Source organism: Pristiophorus japonicus, chromosome 6 (genome assembly GCF_044704955.1).
Source record: "Pristiophorus japonicus isolate sPriJap1 chromosome 6, sPriJap1.hap1, whole genome shotgun sequence".
Classification (NCBI taxonomy): Eukaryota; Metazoa; Chordata; class Chondrichthyes; family Pristiophoridae; genus Pristiophorus; species Pristiophorus japonicus.
This window is the reverse complement of record NC_091982.1, coordinates 161539828-161566626: the sequence shown is the minus strand read 5'-3', so window position 1 is coordinate 161566626 and position 26799 is coordinate 161539828. Positions and strand designations below refer to the sequence as shown.

At 44.5% G+C, this 26799-nt stretch overlaps 1 protein-coding gene across 1 annotated transcript in view; it reads right to left on the bottom strand.

Annotated features, from left to right (window-relative positions):
• Window positions 1–2271: 2271 nt before the first annotated feature.
• The window catches only part of LOC139266214 (uncharacterized), a 200672-nt gene continuing 176144 nt past the window's right edge, over window positions 2272–26799 (bottom strand). Inside the window, exons 13-14 of the mRNA XM_070884045.1 lie at window positions 26256–26324; window positions 2272–3767 (exon numbers count right to left, since the gene is read on the bottom strand). Of these exons, the coding sequence (XP_070740146.1) occupies window positions 3556–3767; window positions 26256–26324 (281 nt within the window). The 3' untranslated portion in view covers window positions 2272–3555. The remainder of the gene's footprint in view (window positions 3768–26255; window positions 26325–26799) is intronic.

The following is a 26799-nucleotide window of genomic DNA, read 5'->3' as shown; positions in this document are numbered from 1 at the left end:
ATAATATAGATAAATGTGAGGTTATCCACTTTGGTGGCAAAAACAGGAAGGTAGAACATGAGCTGAAAGGTGACAGATTATTAAAAGGGGAGATGCAGCGAGACTTGGGTGTCATGGTGCATCAGTCATTGAAAGCTGGCATGCAGGTACAGCAGGCGGTGAAGAAGGCAAATGGCATGTTGGCCTGCATAGTGAGTGGAATTGAGTATAGGTACAGGGCCTCGGTGAGTCCACACCTTGAATATTGTGTACAGTTTTGGTCTCCTAATCTGAGGAAGGACATTCTTGCTATTGAGGGAGTACAGCAAAGGTTCACCAGACTCACTCCCGGGATGGCAGGACTGACATATGAAGAAGGACTGGATCGACTAGGCTTATGTTCACTGGAATTTAGAAGAATGAGAGGAGATTTTATCGAAACATATAAAATTCTGACGGGATTGGACAGGCTAGATGCAGGAAGAATGTTCCCGATGTTGGAGAAGTCCAGAACCAGTGGTCACAGTCTAAGGATAAGGGATAACCATTTAGGACCGAGATGAAGAGAAATTTCTTCACTATGAATTGTGAACCTGTGGAATTCTCTACCACAAAAAGTTTTTGAGGCGAGTTCGTTTGATATATTCAAAAGGGAGTTAGATGTGGTCCTTACAGCTAAAGGAATCAAGCGGTATGGAGAGAAAGCAGGAATGGGGTACTGAAGTTGCATGATCAGCCATGATCATATTGAATGGTGGTGCAGGCTCGAAGGGCCGAATGGCCTACACCTGCACCTATTTTCTATGTTTCTATGTTAAGTTCCATCACAACAAGTGAGCCCTGAAAAAAATGTAACATCCCCACCGACTCTTGGGAATCCGTGGCCCATGACCATGTAAAGTGTAGAAGAAGCATTCGGGAAGGTGCCAAACACTTTTGAGTCTTTTCGTCGGGAGCACACGGACGTCAAGTACAAACAGCGGAACTAGTGTACGACTAACCAAGCAGCCCACTCAGCCGTCCCTTCCTGCCTCACCTGTGACAGTGTCTGTCAATCCCGATTGGATTCATCAGTCACCATCAGCAATTCATCCTCGACTCTGAGGGACTGACTAAGAAGAACATAGATGGATTTAAGGGGAGACTAGACAAGCGTATGAGGGAGAAGGGATTAGAGGGTTATGCTGATAGATTTAGATGAGGGAAGATGGGAGGAGGCTCGAGTGGAGCATAAATACGGCATGGACTGGTTGGGCTGAATGACCTGTTTCTGTGCTGCATATCCAATGTAATCCTATGTAATCCTATATAAAAGCAATTACCCACCAGCAGTCAATGACCGGCTGAAACAGCTGCCTTATCTCCAGCTGAATAGATCAATTTTTTTATGGACATGTAAAGATATTTTTGGTATTTTGTTCTGGTACCTGCTCTTTACTATCAGGCACATTATTTAATAGCTCACAAGACACATACACAGCAGTGGCTATTTTTAAGTTTGCCATTATTGTCTTCCTGGTAACAGAACTGAGAGATTCTAACACTAAAATCAAGTAATGCAGCAATTGTGATTGGTTTATTTATGGAATGACGACCTGCTACTTTTTTTGAAGGACGCGACTGCTGCCAACGCACTGGAAGTAGTTGCGTATGCGCAGTCTCAGTGTTTATTTTGGTGTTTCCGATTTGGAACAAAAACTGTTGGGAGAAAGCTTGGAGGCGCTGTTTGAAAAAAATTGAAAGTTAAATGATCCCATGTGGTGGGGAATGAGAACAGGGAGCCGAGTTGAAATGTCGGGAACATATGAACATACGAAAAATAACGGACAGGTAAAGACCATATGGTCCATCAAGCCCATCCCAACAATTTCGATATCTTGTGTAACAGTTTTTGGCTATTGAAACAGGGCCTGGATACCATGGGCAGAGTTGGCCAGTTTGCAGCTTTAATGGCGATATGGCTGATAAATATATGGCCTTGTGAATCCCCCATTTACTTCGTTCTACCATTGGTGGCCCTGCCTTCAGCTATCTGGGCCATAAGCTCTGGAATTTCTTCCACAAATCTCTCCACCTCTCTCCTTCTTCAAGACCCTCCTTAAAATGTACTTCTTTGATCAAGCATTGGTCACCTGTCATAGTGCCTGATGTACAGTTGACTTCTTTCATCTTTATTTATTGTTGGTGCTATGTTAAGTTGTCAACAGTTTGCTTCAATGAAATAGCTTAACAATCAGAAATAAACCATTTGAACTTGGGTAATGAATCAAATTTGATTTTTATTGATAGGAACAGATGGAAAATTGCAATCATAAGACTATTAAAGCATGTGCTTAAAATGGAAAAGTACTGTGCTGAATTGCCACAAAATGCTAAATGTGGAATACACATCTTGTGCATTGTTGGAACCCCAGGATGCTTCCAGTGTCCTGGACAATCATGTGCACAGGAAGTGTTGTCAGCTGGAGGAGCTCAAGCTTCAGGTTTCTCTCTATCCACTCTGTCTAGACCCCTTATGATTTTGAACACATCTATCAAATCTCCTCTGAATCTTCTCAATCAAGGTGTTCAAAATCATGAGGAGTTTAGATAGAGTAGATAGAGAGAAACTGTTCCCATTGGTGGAAGGGTCAAGAACCAGAGGACACAGATTTAAGGTGATTGGCAAAAGAACCAAAAGCGACATGAGGAAAAACTTTTTATGCAGCGAGTGGTTAGCATCTGGAATACACGGCCTGAGAGGGTGGTAGAAACAGACTCAATTGCGGCTTTCAAAAGGGAATTGGATAAGTACCTGAAGGAAAATAATTTTCAGGGGAAAGGGCAGGGCAGTGGGACTAGGTAAAGTGCACTTGCAAAGAGCTGGCATGGGCTTGATGGGCCGAATGTGCTGTACCATTCTATGCTGTAAAGAGAGTGATTATGCTGCTGAACTCATAAATGTGCACTCAATTGTATGCACCACTTCCCATTCTTGATTTAGCTGGAGAGGGAATCTGCTCCCGTCCTGTCTCCAAAAGGTAACATACAGCTATCTCTCTGAAGCATTTGTTATGGGTGATTCGTTAGAGTACATTTCCTTTTTAATATTTTTGAAGAATTTGTGGAACTGAAGTAGATAGTTATGAGCTCATAATAAAACCCCCAGAAAGTGGAAATCAGAGTTACAAAGTAAACATTGTCTTAAATAAATAAATTGTGCATATCAAGATGGATGCAAATACCTGTACTTTAGGCAGCAATATTAACAAGGGGAACAAGAAAAGAGATGGGCCACAGTTAAGATTTGTGAAGGACAAAGTTAAGAGTTGTACTGTGCAAAATTTACTTCTACCAGCAGACAGTAAAGTAGATGAACTACTCCGCCTGATAAGCATGGAGGAGGGGACATCCACCCAGTTCTGATGCGGTTCAATAAAATTTTTTACATTGCACGTCATTCACATTATAGAGCATGCTAGATCCCATGTACTGTGTTCATTTTCCCCTTTTATCTGCATTCAGTAAAGTTTCATAGGCAGATATTCAGTGCAAAGTATTATGACGTTTTTTTAAGCAAAGCAAAACCTCATATTATTAAAAGCTGTGGATTGAAGGCACGTCTGATTCTGTTTCCAGGTCTTCTGATGACACTGATTCTGTGGTGGACGAACTTGAAGAGGAGCTGGAGGAACAAGGAAACTGGGGCATCATTGTTTCTCTGTGTTGCTTGTGAGGACATGTTGAAACATTTACTGGTATTTGCTCACATTCGCGATCTGCTTGGCAACTCATCTGGGTGTGTTTTCCTGTTTATGAAAGACACAGGAAAAAACATTAATTAAAGGAGTCAAAAGTTACTTTCTCACTACCTTTGTTACTCCCCACCCCCGCCATCCCAACCAACATTCTAAACATACAGATCTTGCGACAGAAGGTCTGGGAGTATGTCAAACTTCTCGCTATAATCCTTCAATTCCTTCTCTCTACTCAATTTGCTTTCCAAACCTATTTATAATTGTTTCAATTATAAATTGTAACTTATTCCACAATTCTTTTATTTTCTGTGCAAAAATAAATGTTTTGCCCGATTTCCCTTCTCACTCCGACCTTAAAAGTTCATAACTCCTAGTGCCTGTTCACCAAGGCACAGACTTGAATTTGCATCTTCAAAATGTTGAAACCTTCAATTAGGTCCCTTGCAACTCTCCTCTTTTCCAAAGAAAATAAGCCCAACTTTAATTTTCATCCAAACAAATTCCTGGTACCTGAGATCATCTGAATGGACGGTAATAATACCCTTCCTATATACAGAGACCAGAACAGCACACATTACCCCAAGACAGAGTCTGACCAGTACCTTATGTGGGAGTGAAAGTCCGTATTACCCAAACACCTCGCTGTTTGCTGTGCACAGACTGTGAGATCAACATATGTTGGGTTAAAAGTTCAAAAGTTTTCTGATGAGCATATGTTGTAAATTGGGTATGAGATCAAAGCAGAGGATGTCCTCACAGGAAAGAAGATACTAGAAGGTGTGAGAGTCATTCAGCCATATTTGAATGTGTCAATTTGGTCACCTGTGTGTTATAGTAATAAAATGCATGGCAAAGGTCGATTGCAGCAATGAAGCAATTTTAGGATAGTTGAGTGCCTGGATATTTATTTTACACTGTTATTCTGTTATCATTTGTCTGTACCTTTGATGTACCAGGATTTATTGTTAGTATGCATGGAATGTAATGATCAAAGACAAAATTAGTATTAGAAATGTAAGTGAACACTGTTTTACTAGCTCATACTGGGATCATGGTTAGTGTGTGCCTCAAAAGCAGCTCTCATACTGGTTTTGTGTAGTATGAAGTTTCAATAAAGACCTGATCCTGCATTACTACAATTGAGTGTGTGTGTAATCTGATGTTTAAAGCAACAAAATGAAAAAGAAAAAGGAACCAACCCAACATCTTGGTGACCCCGATGTGATTATTCCAAATTCCATTGGCTGAGTTGGTTTGTTGAAATCGAAGTCAGTTCGAGGAAGTTTTTCCACAATTCAGTTCGGGGGTGAATATTCTCGTGGCTGTCATGACTTAAAGGGATCTCCAGTTAGCAATGGAAGGATCAGGGAATATTCCAGATGAGATCCGGTCATTTCTTAATGAATGGATTGAGTCTAAAGGGGGACCTTACGGGATAGGGCAGGAAACAATGACAGGAGGATGGAGAGAGACACGGCAGTCCTTAGTGGAGAGTGTCCGGATAAAAAAGATTAAGGTGTTCGGGTTAAAAAGTGATAGGAAGAGAAAAGCATTAGTGTTATAGTGTCTAATGCTGGGGATTCAAAAGTTAGAAGAAGAGGCTGAGGCTAGAGTTAGAGAAGTCTCAGAATTCACAGAGCGGATAACAACAGCTAGGAAAGAAGTAGAAAACTGCCACTTCCAGGCTTTCGGAAACGGAAACAAGATCTGGAGAAAGGAATATCTAAGCTGCAGCAGGTGGCAATTGTAGCTTGCCCAGCAGAGACAGAAAGTGATGAAGCCTGGTGGTATTCAGTGGATTCCCCAGGTTCCGAGTGTTGAAAAGGGGGTTAAGGGATAGGGAGCACGCCCACCCTTCCCTTCTGCTCCACCTTTGTCTTCTCTGATATGGTTCGTATAGCAATGTTAGATAAGGAGGCAGAGCAGTTAGATGCCTCTTCGCTTCCTCAGATGCTTGTCATCCCGCAACATTACACACGACTTTCCAGTAATGCGGGGATTGGGGGAAGCACGTTCGGGCAGACAAGGTGAGAGCATAATCATAAAACTTCCACTCCCTCTGGAGGTTGTGAAGGGAACACTACCTTTAGTGGTTTTAGGGATTCCTGGTATGAGTGAGGAGGGGTAATGCTACAGGAGATGAGAGCTATCCTTAGTGAATTAGAACCTGCATCACTTCAAGGTCTTATTGAGTTTACCCAATGGTAGTGTAATATTCTAGGATGGTGGCAGTCATGGGACATATTGGAGAAACAGATGGTTCACATGATTCTATGAGCTTTAGGGAATCACTGGGGAAAGATAGTAGGTTTTGAAACAAACCCCAGGTCCCTGCTTGGTAGAATAATTGTTGCTGCGATCTTTGGTGCTCACTCAGGGTCACAGTTGATGAAGCAGTTTGCATTATTACCAGGTGAAAGACCCAGGGAAGCCGGGGAAGATATATTCCAGTTGTGTAAAAGTATGGGAACTAATTGGATTGATATCAGTCATTATGGGGATGATACACAGAGAGAGATCATTTTGACTCTCCTACCCCCTTCAGTAGTTCTGGAAGTAGATGCCTGGGGCGGGGACGAGAGTTTTGATAAATGGTCGGCGAGAGTAGAAAGCTTATATCAGAGAGCTGCAAGTATTCCAGTCATGGAAGTGAGACAGGGGTTACAGGGATGGAAGGCAGAAGGGCCTGAGTGGATAAATTCCGGGAGGGGTCGTGAGAAAGAAGCAGGACCAGGTGGTGCCTGGATTCTGACCTATTAGGTGATAGAGGACAGGGATAGACTGCCTAAAGAATTAGGGAAGTTAAAAGAAAAATTGAAGAATCAGGAAAAGTGAGCAAGAAGCACAGGTGGGAATGATACCGCGATCCAGTTGGTGAGATCGGGGTAGATTCTGCAAGTTGGGGGTAATTGGAATAGGGATGCCGCGCCTCAACCACATGTTGTTCCCTTAGGACCCTTACTTCAGGGTAGGGGTGGCCATCCTCTTATCGAGGCATGTGTGGAAGGGCAGCATGAAATATCTTCGATTGACAGAGGATCTGCTGGACAAATGAAGGTTGAGGTGGTCCTGGAGGAAGGGGACTTCCGTCCTCAGAGAAAGTACCCCATCGTCCCAGATGCACAAAGAGCAATTACTGAACAGCTAGTGATGAAAGCAGTGGGAGAAGCTTGCTCAGAAGCACTTACAGTTTCTGTAGGAATGGGCTGTCTCAGAACTGATGAGATGTTCAGTGAGAAGCTAAAATGTGGGAGTTGGAAACATGATCTAAAGGGAAACAGAATGAGACCTAGAATGTTGGCAAATGTTGGGAGAAGCAGTTATAGCAGTTCCAAAGGGTGAACTGAGAAAAGGATTGAGACTCTCGACTGAATCTTCAGCATTCCCATCAACCTTTACTCTATATCATTACACTCCTCTCATATACCAGGTAAAAATATTAAAAACTGTGCAGGAGTTAACAGACTTATTTGCACACACAGACTGTGAGTCTAAGATTTTGAATCGATACAAAATGGGATTCAGTAGAAAACATCAGAAATTGAAAATTGTTTCAAGGGAAAGTTTAAAATAGTTATGATGGAATAAAGGAGGAAAGGAAAGATCATGTCTCTTTTCAATAGTTCTACAGATTTTTCTTTGACGTTTCAGTGTGAATGTTAAAGTTTTTAAAAAAGCATTTGTGACTGTTTCTTCGTTACTCCTCCTCCCTCTTTTTCAAGTGGTACTGGTAAGTTTACAATATTGGTCTGAATTAAATTAGAGTTATTGGGCCCAAGTTTCCACATGATAAAAAACGGGCGCCCCTCCGAGCTGGGCGCCCGTTTTTCGTGCCTAAAACGGTGCCGGAAAAAAAAACTCGCGATTCTGGAGAGCCCTGCAGCTCCTTGTCTGTTTGGCGCGGCGCCCAGGGGGGCGGAGCCTACACTCGCGCCGATTTTGTAAGTGGGAGGGGGCGGGTACTATTTAAATTAGTTTTTTTCCTGCCGGCAACCGTGTGCATTGGAGCGTTCGCGCACACTCAGTGTGAAGGAAACATTGGCACTCGGCCATTTTTGTAGTTCTTTGTAGCTGTTTAATTTTTGAACATTTTTTAATAAAAGCACATTGCCATCAGCACATCAGCACTGAGGCTTCCTGCAGCCTTCTCACTGTCTCCTTCCCGCCCGCCGTCTGGAACGGCTTCCTCCCCCCACCCTCCCCCCCCCACTCCGTTTGGTCGATCGGGCCCGCACTCCCGCCCACCCGCCCGCCGTCTGGAACGTCTTCCTCCCCCCCACCCCCCCGCTGCGTTCGGTCGATCGGTCCTGCACTCCCGCCCGCCCGCGGACAGGTTGGATGCAGGAAGAATGTTCCCAATGTTGGGGAAGTCCAGAACCAGAGGTCACAGTCTAAGGATAAGGGGTAAGCCATTTAGGACCGAGATAAGGAGAAACTTCTTCACCCAGAGAGTGGTGAACCTGTGGAATTCGAGCGTTAAGGCCAATTCACTAAATATATTCAAAAGGGAGTTAGATGAAGTCCTTACTACTCGGGGGATCAAGGGGTATGGCGTGAAAGCAGGAAGGGGGTACTGAAGTTGCATGTTCAGCCATGAACTCATTGAATGGCGGTGCAGGCTAGAAGGGCTGAATGGCCTGCTCCTGCACCTATTTTCTATGTTTCTATGTTTCTATGATTTGCTCCTGATTTTTAGGAGCAACTGGTGTAGAACGGAGTATCTTAGAAATCGGAATTCTTATCATTTAGTTTGCTCCAGTTCTAGTCAGTTCGAACAGTTTCACTTTGGAACAGAATTTTTTTTTCAAAAGGAGGCGTGTCCGGCCACTTACGCCTGATTTCAAAGTTTCGGCAGTGAAAACTTACTCCAAACTAACTTCGAATGGAGTAAGTGAAGATTTTTGTGTGCTCGAAAAAACCTTGTCTACACTTTAGAAAATCAAGCGTAGGTTACAAATCAGGCGTAGGGAATGCTGGAGGGAGGGGGGGTGTTTAAAGGGAAGTTTACAAACATTAAATACTTTAATTTTAGAAATAAAGAGCCATCATCAATAATAAATTATAAATACATCTATAAATCAACCAATAAATCAATCAAAAAAATTAGTAAGAAATAATTTTTTTTTAAATCAATAAATAAAACATTTTCTACTTACCGACTGCAGTACCGGGAGCCATCCAACAGCGTGCTGGGATGTCCCCCTCAGTGTGTCTCTGTCAGTGTCTCTATCTCTCTGTCTGTCTGTGTGTCTCTCATTCTCTGTCTGTCAGTGTCTGTGTTTCTGACAGCGAGGGGAGGGGAAGGAGGGGGGTAGAGGGAGAGGAGGGGGGTAGAGGGAGAGAGGGGGGGAGCAGAAGGAAGGAAGGGGGAGAAGGGGAAGGGGGAGAAGGGGAGGGGGGAGAAGGGGGGAGAAGGAGAGAAAGGAGATGGGGGAAAGGAGATTGGGGGGAAAGGAGATGGGGAAGGAGATTGGGGGGGAAGGAGATTGGGGGGGAAGGAGATTGGGGGGGTGGGGGGGAAAGGAGAAGGGGGAGGGAGGCTGAATGGGCCGGGCCCGAGACTTCGGGCAGGGAACGTCCCCAGCACCAGATTTACAGGTAGGTGGCGTTGGGTCGGGTCAGGGGGGTGGTGAGAGGGAGGTCGGTTCGGGTCGGGGGGTGGGAGGGAGGGAGGGAGAGGGAGGTCAGGTTGGGGGAAGGGAGGTCAGGTCGGATCCAGTCTGGAGGCTGGGGGTGGGGGGGGAGCGGGTGTCGGGTCCGGTCCGGGGGCGGGGGGGTGGGGGAGCGGGTGTCGGGTCCGGTCCGCAGGGGGGCGAGGGAGCGGGTGTCGGGTCCGGTCCGCAGGGGGGCGGGTGTCGGGTCCGGTCCGCGGGGGGGGGGGGGGGGAGCGGGTGTCGGGTCCGGTCCGCAGGGGGGCGGGGGAGCGGGTGTCGGGTCCGGTCCGCGGGGGGGGGGGGCGGGAAGCGGGAGTCGAGTCGGGTCGGGAGGAAGCAGGAGCTGGGCGTGGGAGGAGCCTTATTCACACAGCCCCAGTGAGGCCATTGGGCCAGGGCTAGGGGCTGCGTGCTTCGGCCCCTCCCACACAATTTCGGGTGCCTGGAGCTACTGCACTTGCGTGCCCACTGTAGCGCGCATGTGCAGAGGTCCCGGCACTGTTTTCAGCGCAGGGACCTGGCTCCGCCCCCTACAGCTCCTGCTGCGCTGCGCCGAGGGCCAGAGGACCTGCAGGGAGGTGGAAAATATGGAGGGTTTTTTTAGGCGCACTTTGTAGCGCGAAAAATGGGCATCCAGGTCGGTACTGCGCCGTTCTAGGCGCGGCTCAAAACTTGGGCTCATTGTGTCTCCAAAGCAGCTCTCATATTGATTTTGTGTGGTATGAAATTTCAATAAAGACCTGATTTTGCATTGCTACAACTGTGTGTGTGTGTGTAATCTGATGTTTAAAGCAACAAAATGAAAAAGAACAAGAAAGCAGTCCAACACCTTATACAGCAGTAATCCACTTTTTTTGATTTATATACTCTGCTACTTGTTAGTGCAACCAAATAGCTGATTTACCTTTAAAAAAAATTATTGTAGCCAAGCACTTTGCTAATTTGTTCCTTGTACTGGTGTGTAGTAAATGTTTCAAAAATGTTGTGCACCACGAAAAAATACATTGTAGTAAACAATGGGCTGCAAAGTTTTTTAAAATACTGTTAATTTATTTCATCCCATTGATGCAATAATTTGTTATTTATATCAGTCATGTACCACTAACATCACATGGGAGCTTTTCTTTTACAGTGAACATGTCCATTATTTGTAATGGGAATGTATATTCTTTGTACAGTGGTTATAAACTGAGTTTTAGACTAGATGATTGCAAAATCCACTTGTCTCCAATACTGACTTCATTGATATGGTGAGTTACACAATTTGTGGTAAGACAAACAGCAGGGATAAAGATCTGATGTAATATGATTGTCAGCTTTTACACAGTGGGCAGTGTAACTGAACTGAATTAAGTCAGCGTGGGTTTGTTAATTTCTCCAACCTTCTTCCTATTCAAAGAATGCTTTATTATGTGAAAACTGGCTTCTAAAATAGTGTACAGAATGGGTTCGATCTTTAATAAATTGAATATTTTTAATTTGATAGGATATGATTCTTAAATAGGACCTGAAAATGATGCCCGAATTGTTGTAAGTGGACGTGCTTATGGCTAGCAGCTTTTCTTGGTATTTCAGACTGGATCACTCCATGATAAAGCTGGCCAACCATCAAGACAATACTTAAAAGTTACAGGATTATCAAGGATACTGACTCTAACCCCAATGGATAAATAAACATGGCAATGAATAGTACACATGTGGAATACAAAGCATTCTTCGCCACAAAGATAAAGTGCACTTGAATCTGTGAGGTAAGTGAGAATTAGTTCTAATTAATTTATTCTAGTATAGCACAATAGTTAAGAGTATGGTAATGGCAGGATCAGGAGCTAGGCAAGTGTTTTTTGTAAAATATGTGATGTGCAATCTACACACTATTGAAGATGAGTACATATGCATAATATATGCTTATATGTCAGTGAGTTGTGTTGCTGAAGGAGAAGAATGCAGAGCTAGAGGAGCAATTGGTCACACTCTGCAACATAGTAAGACAACAGCAACAACAACTTGTATTTATATAGCGCCTTTAATGTAGTGAACTGTCCCAAGGCGCTTCACAGGAGTATTATGCGAAACAAATTTGACACCAAGCCGCATATGTAGAAATTAGTGCAGGTGACCAAAAGCTTGGTCAAAGAGGTATGTTTTAAGGAGCATCTTGAAGGAGGAAAGAGAGGTAGAAAGGCTGAGAGGTTTAGGGAGGGAGTTCCAGAGCTTGGGGCCTTGGCAGCAGAAGGCACTGTCACCAATGGTTGAGCGATTACAATCAGGGATGTTCAGAAGGGCAGAATTAGAGGAGCGCAGACATCTTGGGGGGTTGTGGGGCTGGAGGAGATTGCAGAGATAAGGGCCCCAAGTTTTGGCCCGCGCCGAAAACGGCGCACCTCCGAGCTGGACGCCTGTTCTTCGTGCCTAAAAGTGCGCTAGAAAAAAACTTCGATATTCTCCGGCTCCTCGGAGCTCAATCTCAGCTTGGTGCGGCACGCTCTTCACAGCGGGGGGCGGAGCCAAACACTCGCGCCGATTCTGTAAGTAGCTGTGGGGGGGTCCAATTTAAATGAGCCAGCGTGGTGCCGGCAACCCTGCGCGTGCGCGTTGGAGTGTGCGCGCACGCGCAGTGTCAAACAAACATTGGCACTGGACCATTTTTAAAAGGACTCGGCTGCTGTCGAGCCACTGACGCCGCTCCTATCCCATGGCCGAATGGCCTCAACCCCCTTGAAAAGCTGCGTGCGTCCGGTGTTGATCCTTCAGCTGCCGGCCAACCACTGACGCCGCTCCTATCCCATGGCCGAATGGCCTCAACCACCTTGAAAAGCTGCATGAGTCCGGTGTTGATCCTTCGGCTGCCGGCCAGCCACTGACGCCGCTCCTATCCCATGGCCGAATGGCCTCAACCCCCTTGAAAAGCTGCATGTGTCCGGTGTTGATCCTTCAGCTGCCGGCCAACCACTGACGCCGCTCCTATCCCATGGCCGAATGGCCTCAAACCCCTTGAAAAGCTGCATGAGTCCGGTGTTGATCCTTCGGCTGCCGGCCAACCACTGACGCCGCTCCTATCCCATGGCCGAATGGCCTCAAACCCCTTGAAAAGCTGTGTGCGTCCGGTGTTGATCCTTCAGCTGCCGGCCAGCCACTAACAGAATGAAGGCCTGCCTGCAGCACAGCAGCTCAGCTCGAAGGCTGCTTGCTGCCGCTGTTGGGGCTGCTGTCGAGACACTGACACCACACCCCTGCCTGTCTCCAACATGAAAGGCCTGCCTGAAGCACAGCAGCTCGAAGGCTGCTGCTGTTTCATACAGGTAGGAACATGGTTTATTTAATCTTTTCTTTGCTTATAAATTTTTATTCAGGTTGGATTTATTTGTATAATATTTGTATGAGTATAACTAAGGATTGATTGTAGAATTTAATGACTTCCCTTCCCCCCTCCTCCCCCCCCACCTTGTTCCCTACGTCTAATTTGTAACCTACGCCTGATTTTCTAAAGTGTAGACAAGGTTTTTTCAAGCGTACAAAAATCTTCACTTACTCCATTCTAAGTTAGTTTGGAGTAAGTTTTCACTGCCGAAACTTTGAAAACAGGCGTAAGTGGCTGGACACGCCCCCTTTTGAAAAAAAAATTCTGTTCCAAAGTGAAACTGTTCTAACTGACTAGAACTGGAGCAAACTAAATGCCGAGAATTTGAATTTCTAAGATACTCCGTTCTACACCAGTTACTCCAAAAAACCAGGAGCAACTGAGGCCAAAACTTGGGCCCACAGAGTGGCGAGGCCATGGAGGGATTTGAAAACAAGGATAAGAATTTTGAAATTGAAGTGGGAAGAGTTCTAGAAGACATGTTCCAGAAGGTGGCAAGAACAGCATAAATTTTTACGTTACTTGTCAGTTACACTATTGAAGAAAATTCCTGGCCTAGAATGTCCAAACTTTCCAATTTATGAGAAAGAAAGAGAGCCTGCATTGATTTGAATAGCTTTGTTTATGCAGTACAGGCTTGCGTGGATAGAGACAGTGAAATTGACACCACTGGTCAGAATCAAGATCAAAGCTTTGATGGTTAGGCATGAGTGGGCCTTCTTTTACCATCAGCAATTTGGATTGAGATATTATAACTTAATTAAAATGTTTATTATTCTGAAATGCATAGAAAATGTAAATTATAATTTGACAAGTAGAAAATGTGTTTACAATATTGGCAAGTCTTTTCACACAGAACAGTTGAAGAGAATCTCAATAAAAGTGGCTCATGCTAATGTCAATGCCTGGCTAAATAATGGTAATCATTCAAAGAATGGGCTGGAGGAGAACCTATATAGTGATAACTTTACAAGAAACAGCATAGACTTACAACAGGGCGATTATGCCTGACAAACACCTCGAGTTCTCTTAGATATTACAACGAAAGTAAATGCTGGAGTTTTCTGTCATGTGGTTTATTTGGATTTGCAGGATGTTCCACGTGAAGTATGGTACGATAGCATAGTGGTTATGTTGCTGGACTAGTAATCCAGGGGCTTGGACCACTGATCCAGTGAGTTTAAGTCCCACCACAGCAGCTGGGGAATTTAAATTCAGTTAATTAAATAAAATCTGGAAAAAGCTAGTATCAGTAATGGTGACCATGAAACTACCGGATTGTCATAAAAACTATCTGGTTCACTAATATCATGTAGGGCGGGAAATCTGCCATCCTTACCCAATTTGGCCTATATGTGACTCCAGACCCACAGCAACATGGTTGACTTTTAACTGCCCTCTGAAATGGCGGCTCACCTTCTCAAGGGCAGTTAGGGATGGACAATAAATGCTGGCGACACCCATATCCCATGAACTAATAAAAAAAACTAAAAGACTTCCAATTAAACTAAAAGTTATAGTAATTGCAAATAGAACTTGGGACTGGGTTAAAATACAGAGAACAAAGAACACTAGTATTTAGATGTTCATGTCAGATTGGGGTGTTGTGTCATGTATCACAACAACAACTTGTATTTATATAGTGCCTTTAATGTAGGAAAACGTCACAAGGCACCTCACAGGAGTATTACAAGACAAACAAAATTGACACCGAGCCACATAAGGAGAAATTAGATCAGGTGACCAAAAGCTTGGTCAAAGAGGTAGGTTTTAAGAAGTGTCTTAAAGGAGGTAGAGAGGCAGAGAGGTTTAGACAGTGAATTCCAGAGCTTAGGGCCTAGGCAACAGAAAGCACAGGAGTCAATGATTGAACCTCTGTGGTTTTTAATCTACATAAACAACCAATGTCAAAGTGACAGTAAGCATGGCAGATTTGTAGACAAGACTAAAGTGGAGGAGGTTGAAACAGATGATGCAGTTAATGATTTAGAGAAGAATTTAGAAACATAGGCCCCAAGTTTCCACACGCGGCAAAACAGGCGCCCCTCCGAGCTGGGCGCCCGTTTTTCGCTCCGAAAACGGCGCCTGAAAAAAAACGCGCTATTCTCGAGCGCTTTGCAGCTCGATGTCTGCTTGGCGCAGCGCCCAGGGGGCGGAGCCTACCACTCATGCCGATTTTGTAAGTAGGAGGGGGCGGGTACCATTTAAATGAGTTTTTTTCGAGCCGGCAACCCTGCGCGTGCACGTTGGAGCGTTCGCGCACATGCAGTGTGAAGGAAACATTGGCACTCGGCCATTTTTGTAGTTCTTTGTAGCTGTTCAATTTTTAACATTTTTTAATAAAACCACATTGCCCTTCCATGATCAGCACTGAGGCTTCTTGCAGCAGGGAGACGGCTGCAGGAAGCCTCAGAAGTTGAGGCAGCTGTTTCCCGACGGGCCCGACGGACGGCAGGGGGGCCTCACCCCCCTGCAGTCGGGAATGGCTGCCTCAACTTCTGAGGCTTCCTGCAGCCTTCTCCCTGCCTGCCCCCCGCTGCCGTCGGTTGGGCCCTCACTGCCTCCCACCCCGCTGCCGTCGGGAACGGCTGCTGCCATCGGTTGGTCCCTCAGTGCCTCCCCACCCCACGCCGTCGGGAACGGCTGCCTCAACTTGTGAGGCTTCCTGCAGCCTTCTCCCTGCCTGAAAGGCCTGCCTGAAGCACTTTCACACAGGTAGGAACATGGTTTATTTAATCTTTTCTTTGCTTATAAATTTTTATTCAGGTTGGAATTATTTGTATAATATTTGTATAAGTATAACTAAGGATTTATTGTAGAATGTAATGACTTCCCTTCCCCCCCCCACCTCGTTCCGGACGCCTAATTTGTAACCTGCGCCTGATTTTTTAATGTGTAGACAAGGTTTTTTCAGGCCTACAAAAATCTTCACTTGCTCCATTCTAAGTTAGTTTGGAGTACGTTTTCACTGTGGAAACTTTCAAATCAGGCGTCAGTGGCCGGACACGCCCCCTTTTGAAAAAAAAATCTGTTCGAAAGTGAAACTGTTCTACATGACTAGAACTGCAGAAAACTTAAATGTGGGGAATTGCGATTTCTAAGATACTCCGTTCTCCACCAATTGCTCCTAAAAATCAGGAGCAAATCATGTGGAAACTTGGGGCCATAGAAACATAGAAAATAGGTGCAGGAGTAGGCCATTCGGCCCTTCGAGCCTGCCCCACCACTCAATAAGATCATGGCTGATCATTCACCTCAGTACCAATTTAAATCAGTAATACAATTGGGAAAAACAAATGTCAAATGAAATTTACTACTAACAAATGTAAGGTATGTGAAATTGCAAGATAATTATACAATGAATGGAAAGTAATTCATCTTGGAAAGATACTTGGGAATAAAAGGCTCAATACTGTTAATGACTAGACCATAGGTTCCCAAACTGGGGGATGTGCCCCACTGGGAGGACATGATGAGGTTATCTGTGGAGGGTGCCTCACTGGGAGGGCATGACGAGATTATCTGTGGGGGTGCCCCACTGGGAGGGCATGGTGAGGTTATCTGGGGGTGCAAAGAGGATGCTGGACAAGTGACTGGGAAATTCTCTAACCTGCTCTCACTTTACCAGCGCTAACTTCGCCATAAATGCAATGGAAACCCATTGACTGGACAGCTCCAGATGTGGCTATGTATCTGGTAAACGTGTCTTATCCCCTGGGGTTTATTGATGGTCTGTTTGTTCAATCTATTAGTGAGAGAGCTGCACATAGTGTTCCTTTACATTCTAGTAATGGTAAGCATTCATTGTTCCGATGTTCCAAGAATATGTTTCCCAGATCTAGTAAAGTTATTGTGTTCAACTCCGATGTCATTTTAGTTGGCACTTTGCCCACTTTATTACTGGCAATTGTCAGGGGATTGTGGGGGAGGGGAGTGCACATGGGACATGAGTCTCCAAAGGGGAATTCCACAAAAAAAGGTTTGGGTCCAGACCATGCGATGAAGCAATTACAAAAGCTAATGGAATGTTGTGATATATCGCCAGGACGATGCAGTCGAAGGTAATGTTAAAGCTTTTTATCCACTGGTATATGTGGATTACCATGTTCAGTAATTGTCACCACATTATATAAACAATTTACATACAGAGAAGAACAACAGGAATGATCCAATGTATAAAAGGGTGAGCTATGAGGAAAGAATACAAAAGCTCAGGTAGTAAAGTCTAGAGAGAAGATTGAGATGAACTTTGTCAAGATGTATAAAACATTAAATAGTTTAGGTAAGGGTAACCTATAGTGTCACTTAAAAGTAAGTCAAGTTACTAACACTAGAGAACATAAATTTAAATGTTTAGAATAAACATAAAGTAAAGTAATAAAGTCAAGTAATGAATTAATAAAGACAAAGGCATACAATTGAATGCTATAGAGATGAGCATTAATGGACCCAATGATTGACCCTAGGTTATTATAATTAAGGGTAAGTGATTGTTACATTCCTACAGAAGCACCGACACAGAACATGCCAAGCCTGTGAGAAACTAAGTTAGTTAAACCCTGGTCACCTCTTGCTCAAAATAGAAGGTTGTTAATCTACAAGTGCCTGCACTTCATTCCCAAGGTGACCACCCATTCCAATGAAAGAGTGAATGATGAGAAGTTTGATTATAATTCTTAATGTCAATTTTCCAAAGACAAAACTTTCTCATATCTCTCATAGCAGCTTTCATTGTATTTACCCCACTCATATAAAACTGGGAGGGAACTTTTGCCCATGGTGAAACAGGCTACCTCACCTACAGGGAGTCTTAGGCAGACAGCTAAAACAGTCCATGAGACCTAAACCCAGTGTATATTGTTTTTTGGGGATTTAATAATTAATTGCTCTTGTTTGTTTAATAGTGCTGCTGAGTACTCTACTATGTCATTGCTAAGCAGAGGAGATAGGGTTTATGGTGAATTTAATTTAAGCCTGTCTTTGCCAGGGAAAATAAATCTGTCAACATTTCTTATTTCATTTTCTGTTTGTATGCAGTAATGTCCAAGGTAATTAAATTTTACTTATTTTTCCTGACATGCTGTTGCCTTCTGTTTCAGTTTGAATTATGTTGTTCATCTCAGTAATTTCGGTTCCTCCTTGTATGTATTTCTCTTTAGGTATGGATTTCCAAAGCACTTGTGTACAGTATAGTATCTGTGTCTGAAAGGCAGACAGCAAAGGGTGGTGATGCATTGGGAGGTGTCAGAGTCACCAGCCAAGTCCCACAGGGTTGGTTCTGGGGCTGCTGTTGTTTAGAATTGTTTAAGTGGGACTTAGAGGATGGAATATTGCCCAAGGAAGTTAAGTTTGCAGATGACACAAAATGGTGAAGTGGCCAATCATGCTCGCTGATGTGCAATAATTCAGAGGGACTTGATAGGCTAAGTCAATTGGCAGAGAGGTGGAGAATGGAAATCAACAGATATATGTAAAGTGGTGAGATTAGGTAGAAGAGGTGTGTGTATGAAGTACACATTATATAAGAATTTTTTTTAAATCAAAGAGATTTGGGAGTTTTGTTGGCTCGGTCATTAAATACCAATTCAATATTCATAGACAGTCATAAAATAAAATAGAATGTTAGAATATATTAATGGTGAGATTTCGAAGTCAAAACGAGTGATTTTGAAGTTTTATATGGCCTTGATAAGATCTCGGCTCGAGAACTGTATTCAGTTTTGCTCTCTATATTGCAGAATGGACGTAGCGATACTGGAGAGAGTCCAGGGACGGGTACTGATGCTGATTCCTGAAGTTGGAGGGCTGAGTTATGAGGGAAGAGTGTCCACTTCAATCTCTCAAGAAGAGCAGGACGAGGGGAAGGGGACTTGATAGAGAATCTCAAGATTTTCAACGGAATGAGGGAATTAGATCCAGAAAAGTTTTTAAAAAAAATCAGAACTTAAGACTATAAGAAATAGGAGCAGGAGTAGGCCATTTGGCCCTTTGAGCCTGCTCCGCCATTCAATAAGATCATGGCTGATCTTTTGCCTCAACTCCACCTTCCTGCACTATCCCCATATCTCTTGATTTCCTTACTATCCACAAATCTATCAATCTCTGTCTTGAATATACTCAATGACTGAGCACCCACAGCTCTCTGGCATAGAGAATTTCAAAGATTCACCACCCTTTGAGTGAAGGAATTTCTCCTCATCTCAGTCCTAAATTGCCGACCCCTTATTCTGAGACTAAGATCCATAGTTCTAGACTCCCCAGCCAGGGGAAACATCATCGCAGCACCTTTAGAAATGTATATGTTTCGATGAGATCACCTCTCATTCTTCTAAACTCTCGAGAATATGGGCACAAGTTTCCGCCCTCTGTAAAAACGGCGCACCTCCATAAGGTGCGGCAACTTTCTGGAATAAAAAGGCTGCCGAAAACTTACCGTGTGATTCTGCAAGCTCCTCAGGACGTCTTCATGCTTGGTGTGGTGCAGCACAAGGGGTTGGTGGCGGAGCCAGGTCCTGGTGCTGAAAACAGAGCCGGGACCTCTGCACATGCGCGCTAGAGTGTGCACGTATGTGCAGTAGCTCCTCACCCCCGAGGCTGCATGGGAGGGGCCCGAAGCACGCCGGCCCTCGCCCTGGCTGAATGGGCTCCCCGGGCGAAGATCGGGACTCGGCCCTCCCTCCCGTTCAGCTCCCCTCCTGTTCAGCTCCGCCCCCCCTCCCGTTCAGCTCTCCCCCCCCCCTCCCTCCCTCCCGTTCAGCTCCGCCCCCCCTCCCTCCCTCCCGTTCAGCTCCGCCCCCCCTCCCTCCCTCCCGTTCAGCTCCGCCCCCCCTCCCTCCCACCCGTTCAGCTCCCCGCCTCCCTCCCTCCCGTTCAGCTCCCCCCCCCTCCCTCACTCCCGTTCAGCTCCCCCTCCCTCCCTCCCGTTCAGTCTCCCCCTCCCTCCCTCCTGTTCAGCCCTTCCCCCTTCTCCCCCCTCCCTCCCCCCCCAATCTTCCCCCTCTCTCCACGTCATTGGCGGGACCCGCCCGCCCGCCCGGCATCTCGCTGGGGGCGAACCCCGCCCGAAGTCCTCTGCGGCGGCCCGGCTTCCACGTCATCGGCGGGGCCCGTTCAGCCTCCCCCCCCCCATCCCGTTCAGTCCCCCACCCCCCTCCCATTCAGCCCTTCCCCCTCCTCTCCACCCTCTCTACCCCCTCCCCCCTCTCTGTCCCCACCCCTCGCTGTCAGAAACACAGAGAGACACTGACAGAGACAGAGAGAGAGACACTGACAGAGACAGAGGCAGAGAGAGAGAGACAGATAGATGCGGGGGGAGGGTGGGCCTTCCCAACACGCTGTTGGTGGGCTCCCGGTGCTGCAGTAGGTGAGTAAAAAAATAATTATTTATTTATTAATTGATTTTTTATTATTTTTGTTTTTAATTTTTTTTTTGATTTATTGGTTGATTTATTGATTTATTGATTTATTGATCATTTATTATTGATGATGGCTCTTTATTGAAGTGTTTAATGTTTGTAAACCCCCTCCCCGCGCCCCCCCATCTCTCATTCCCTACGCCTGATTTATAAGTGTAGGCAAGTTTTTTCTGAGCGTACAAAAATCTATACTTACGTCATTCTAAGTTAGTTTGGAGTAAGTTTTCTCTGCCTAAACTTGCAAAACAGGCGAAAGTGACTGGACACGCCCCCTTTTGAAAAAAAATCTGTTCTAAAATGAAACTATTCTAACTCACTAGAACTGGAGCAAACTAAATGACGAGAATTGCAATTTCTAAGATGCTCCATTCTAAACTATTTGCTCCAAAAAAATAGGAGCAACTAGTTTAGGCCGAACTCAGGCCGAAACTTGAGCCCTATAGACCTAGTCTACTCAATCTCTCCTCAAAGGAATCCCACAAATCAGTCCAGTAAACCTACATTGCATGCTCTCTAAGGCAAGCATATCCTTTATTCGGTAAGGAGACCAAAACTGTACAAAACACTCCAGGTGTGGTCTCACCAAGGCCCTATATAATTATAGTAACACTTCTTTACTCTTAAACTCCAATCCCTTTGTAATAAAGGCCAACATGCCATTTGCTTTGCTAATTGTTTGTTAACTTTCTGTGATTCGTATGTAGGGACACCCAGGTCCCTCTAAATTTAAAAAATATTGTGCTTTTCTATTTTTCCTAATAAGTGGATAACTTCACACTTCTCCACATTATGGCCCCAAGTTTCCACACGCGGCAAAACAGGCGCCCCTCCGAGCTGGGTGCCCATTTTTCACGCCGAAAACGGTGCCTGAAAAAAAACGCGCTATTCTCCAGCGCTTTGCAGCTCGATGTCATCTTGGCGCGGTGCCCAGGGGGCGGAGCCTACCACTCGCGCCGATTTTGTAAGTAGGAGGGGGCGGGTACCATTTAAATGAGTTTTTTTTGTGCCGGCAACCCTGCGCGTGCGCGTTGGAACCTTCGCGCACGCGCAATGTGAAGGAAACATTGGCACTCGGCCATTTTTGTAGTTCTTTGTAGCTGTTCAATTTTTAACATTTTTTAATAAAACCACATTGCCCTTCCATGATCTGAGGCTTCTTGCAGCTTTCTCCCCCTGCCGTCAGTCGGGCCCGTCGGGAACGGCTGCCTCAAGTTCTGAGGCTTCCTGCAGCCTTCTCCCTGCCTGCCGTCGGGAAACCGCTGCCTGAAAAGCCTGCCTGAAGCACTTCCACACAGGTAGGAAGATGGTTTATTTAATCTTTTCTTTGCTTATAAATGTTTATTCAGGTTGGATTTATTTGTATAATATTTGTATAAGTATAAATAAGGATTTATTGTAGAATTTAATGACTTGCCTCCCCCCGCCCCCCCCCCCACCTCGTTCCGGACGCCTAATTTGTAACCTGCGCCTGATTTTTTAATGTGCAGACAAGGTTTTTTCAGGCCTACAAAAATCTTCACTTGCTCCATTTTAAGTTAGTTTGGAGTACGTTTTCACTGTGGAAACTTTGAAATCAGGTGTCAGTGGCCGGACACGCCCCCTTTTGAAGAAAAAATTCTGTTCCAAAGTGAAACTGTTCTACCTGACTAGAACTGGAGCAAACTAAATGTGGAGAATTGCGATTTCTAAGATACTCCGTTCTACACCAGTTACTCCTAAAAATCAGGAGAAAATCATGTGGAAACTTGGGGCCATAAAAACTGACTGTAAAAGCTTGTATGTGAAGAGAAAAAGATTAGTGAAGACAAATATAGGTCCCTTGCAGTCAGAATCAGGTGAATTTATAATGGGGAACAAAGAAATGGCAGACCAGTTGAACAAATGCTTTGGTTCTGTCTTCACTGAGGAAGACATAAATAACCTTCCGGAAATACTAGAGGACCGAGGGTCTAGCGAGAAGGAGGAACTGAAGGAAATCCTTGTAGGTCAGGAAATTGTGTTAGGGAAATTGATGCGATTGAAGGCCGATAAATCCCCAGGGCCTGATAGTCTGCATCCCAGAGTACTTAAGGAAGTGGCCATAGAAATAGTGGATGCATTGGTGATCATTTTCCAACAATCTACAGACTCTGGATCTGTTCCTATGGACTGGAGGGTAGCTAATGTAACCCCACTTTTTAAAAAAGGAGGGAGAGAGAAAACAGGTTAGCCTGACATCGATAGAGGGGAAAATGTTGGAATCAATTATTAAAGATGTAATAGCAGCGCATTTGGAAAGTGACAGGATCGGTCCAAGTCAGCATGGATTTATGAAAGGGAAATCATATGAACATAAGAACATAAGAATTAGGAACAGGAGTAGGCCATCTAGCCCCTCGAGCATGCTCCGCCATTCAACAAGATCATGGCTGATCTGGCCGTGGACTCAGCTCCACTCACTCGCCCGCTCCCCATAACCCTTAATTCCCTTATTGGTTAAAAATCTACCTATCTGTGATTTAAATATATTCACTGAGCTAGCCTCAACTGCTTCCTTGGGCAGAGAATTCCACAGATTCACAACCCTCTGGGAGAAGAAATTCCTTCTCAACTCGGTTTTAAATTGGCTCCCACGTATTTTGAGGTTGTGCCCCCGAGTTCAACTCTCCCCGACCAGTGGAAACAACCTTTCTGCCTCTGTCTTGTCTATCCCATTCATTATTTTAAATGTTTCTATAAGATCACCCCTCATCCTTCTGAACTCCAACGAGTAAAGACCCAGCCTACTCAATCTATCATCATAAGGTAATCCCCTCAACTCTGGAATCAGCCTAGTGAATCGTCTCTGTACCCCCTCCAAAGCTAGTATATCCTTCCTTAAGTAAGGTGACCAAAACTGCACGCAGTACTCCAGGTGTGGCCTCACCAATACCCTGTATAATTGCAGCAGGACCTCCATGCTTTTGTACTCCATCCCTCTCGCAATGAAGGCCAAAATTCCATTTGCCTTCCTGATTACATGCTGCACCTGCAAACTGACTTTTTGGGATTATTTGAAGGGGCTGCTCCTGAAATTCTGGCTGCACTTCAGTCCCACTCTCCTGATCTTTGGGCACCCTGTGCGGAGGGGAGCGGGTAGGTCCGAAGGCCTCCTCGTAGGACTGCTCCTGGGCACGGCCAAGGGTGCCATCAGCCGGTCCAGGCAGCGGGCGGTCGAGGGGGTCGTTCAACCTGACTGCCTGCCTCTCTTCCGGTCTTACATCCGGTCCAGGGTGTCCTTGGAGATGGAGCAAGCGGTGTCCACCGGTACGCTCGCGGCCTTCCGCGAGAGGTGGGCACCGGAGGGACTGGAGTGCATCATCACGCCCGGCAACCAAATTTTAATTTGATTTTACGTTTTTAAGTTTAATTTGTTTTAATTGCCGGTGCTTTTAGTGTCCCCCTTCCCTTTTATAGGGGGCACTGGAAAAATTTGATTTTAGCGCCCCAAAAAAAAAAACCAAAAACCAAAAAAAAAAGGGGCCTTGAAAGTGTCTGCTGTGTCACCCAGGTCGGGTGGCATGGTTTTAATGTTTTATGTTTTTGCAGGTTAACTCAAAAGAGTTTCATGAACAAGGACCCCAAGGTCCCTCTGCACCGCAGCATGTTGTAATTTCTCCGCATTCAAATAATATTCCCTTTTACTGTTTTTTTTTCCAAGGTGGATGACCTCACATTTTCCGACATTGTATTCCATCTGCCAACCCTTAGCCCATTCGCTTAACCTATCTAAATCTCTTTGCAGCCTCTCTGTGTCCTCTACACAACCCGCTTTCCCACTAATCTTTGTGCCATCTGCAAATTTTGTTACGCTACACTCTGTCCCCTCTTCCAGGTCATCTATGTATATTGTAAACAGTTGTGGTCCCAGCACCGATCCCTATGGCACACCACTAACCACCGATTTCCAACCCGAAAAGGACCCATTTATCTCGACTCTCTGCTTTCTGTTAGCCAGCCAATTCTCTATCCATGCTAATACATTTCCTCTGACACCGCGTACCTTTATCTTCTGCAGTAACCTTTTGTGTGGCACCTTATCGAATGCCTTTTGGAAATCTAAATACACCACATCCATCGGTACACCTCTATCTACCATGCTCGTTATATCCTCAAAGAATTCCACTAAATTAGTTAAACATGATTTCCCCTTTATGAATCCATGTTGCGTCTGCTTGATTGCACTATTCCTATCTCGATGTCCCGCTATTTCTTCCTTAATAATAGCTGCAAGCATTTTCCCCACTACAAATGTTAAACTAACCGGCCTATAGTTAACTGCCTTTTGTCTGCCCCCTTTTTTAAACAGAGGCGTTACATTAGGTGCTTTCCAATTCGATGGTTTCTCCCCAGAGTCCAGACAATTTTGGTAGATTATAACGAATGCATCTACTATAACTTCCGCCATCTCTTTTAATACCCTGGGATGCATTTCATCAGGACCAGGTGACTAATCTTCTAGGATTTTTTGAAGATGTAACTAGCAGAGTGGACAAGGGAGAAACAGTGGATGTGGTGTATTTGGACTTTCAAAAGACTTTTGACAAGGTCCCACACAAGAGATTAGTGTGCAAAATTAAAGCACATGGTATTGGGGGTAATGTATTGACGTGGATAGAGAACTGGTTGGCAGACAGGAAGCATGAGTAGGAATAAACGGGTCCTTTTCAGAATGGCAGGCAGTGACCAGTGGGGTACCGCAAGGTTCAGTGCTGGAATCCCAGCTATTTACAATATACATTAATGATTTAGACAAAGGAATTGAGTGTAATATCTCCAAGTTTGCAGAGGATACTAAGCTCGGTGGCAGTGTGAACTGTGAGGAGGATGCTAAGAGGCTGCAGGGTGACTTGGACAGGTTAGGTGAGTGGGCAAATGCATGGCAGATGCAGTATAATGTAAATAAATGTGAGGTTATCCACTTTGGTGGAAAAACAGGAAGGCAAAATATTATCTGAATGGTGACAGATTAAGAAAAGGGGAGGTGCAACGAGACCTGGGTGTCATGATACATCAGTCATTGAAAGTTGGCATGCAGCTGCAGCAGGTGGTGAAGAAGGCAAATGGCATGTTGGTCTTCATAGCAAGAGGATTTGAGTATAGGAGCAAGGAGGTCTTACTGCAGTTGTACAGGGCCTTGGTGAGGCCACACCTTGAATATTGTGTACAGTTTTGGTCTCCTAATCTGAGGAAGGACATTCTTGCTATTGAGGGAGTGCAGCGAAGGTTCACCAGACTGATTCCTAGGATGGCAGGACTGACATATGAAGAAAGACTGGATCGACTAGGCTTATATTCACTGGAATTTAGAAGAGTGAGAGGGGATTTCGTAGAAACATATAAAATTCTGATGGGATTGGACAGCTTAGATGCAGGAAGAATGTTCCCGATGTTGGGGAAGTCCAGAACCAGGGGTCCTAGTCTGAGAATAAGGGGTAAGCCATTTAGGACCGAGATGAGGAGAGATTTCTTCACTCAGAAAATTGTGAACCTGTTGAATTCTCTACCACAGAAAGTTGTTGAGGTAGTTCATTAGATACATTCAAAAGGGAGTTAGATGTGGCCCTTATGGCTAAAGGGATCAAGGGGCATAGAGCGAAAGCAGAAATGGGGTACTGAAGTTGCATGAACAGCCATGATCATATTGAATGGTGGTGCAGGCTCGAAGGGCCGAATGGCCTACTCCTGCACCTATTTTCTATGTTTCTATGTTTCTAAACCTTCAGAAGAATAAACCTGAGCGTAAATGTAAATAATCATCTTGTCTACTGTTTTAATTAGATTTACTTAAACCGTAAAACTCTCAAAATATATCTTTAAAGGAATAACTTGCAACTTTTAAAAAACATACTCAACTGCTGTCAAAATAGGGAGTTGATTTCCTCTGTGCGTTATGTGAAACAAAATCATCAATCTGCTCTTCATAAAAGGCTCACACTTTAATTATGCATGACACACAAAGAAAATCTTTTCCACATGGTCCATAATGAAATTTCACATTGCACAAGAGATTTAATGCCTGTTTCATATCTTGTGCTTTATTTCCAAAATGGAAGCTTACGCTTTATAGATTTAATAGCTGCATAATCACCTTTCTTCTTCATTGGCTTATGTGCAAGCACTTTGGCCTTCTGCTTTTGGGCGTCTGTGATGATAAAGCCTTTAAAAAGTGGCATAATATAATATATTAGCACAGATCAAAGCAGTTGGAACCAGATTTCAAATGTCTTTGTTTTTAATCATTGTAAGCTATACTATATGCATCCAAATATTCAACATTTCAACTATGTTAAATGGGGAGGAAAAAAATAATCTCTCATTAATAACAGGATGATGTACTGCAAAAACATTTCGCGGAGAAATTTACTATAATTGCTGGACTGGACTATTTACTATTACAAAATATTTTGTTTTATTTTCCCCTTGCGAGTGACAATTTGGAGAAACAATGATTAGCAGTGTGCTTATATATTTCTTCTTAAGGGAGGCTGAGCATTGAAGAATGATGGGTAAGAATGAGATATTGCCAGCTTTAAGGTGGGAGCTATGTTTATCATAAATGCACTGTTAACCATTACATATTTTACTTATTACAATTGCAACATGTCTGGAACTAAATTATTAATTTAATGACT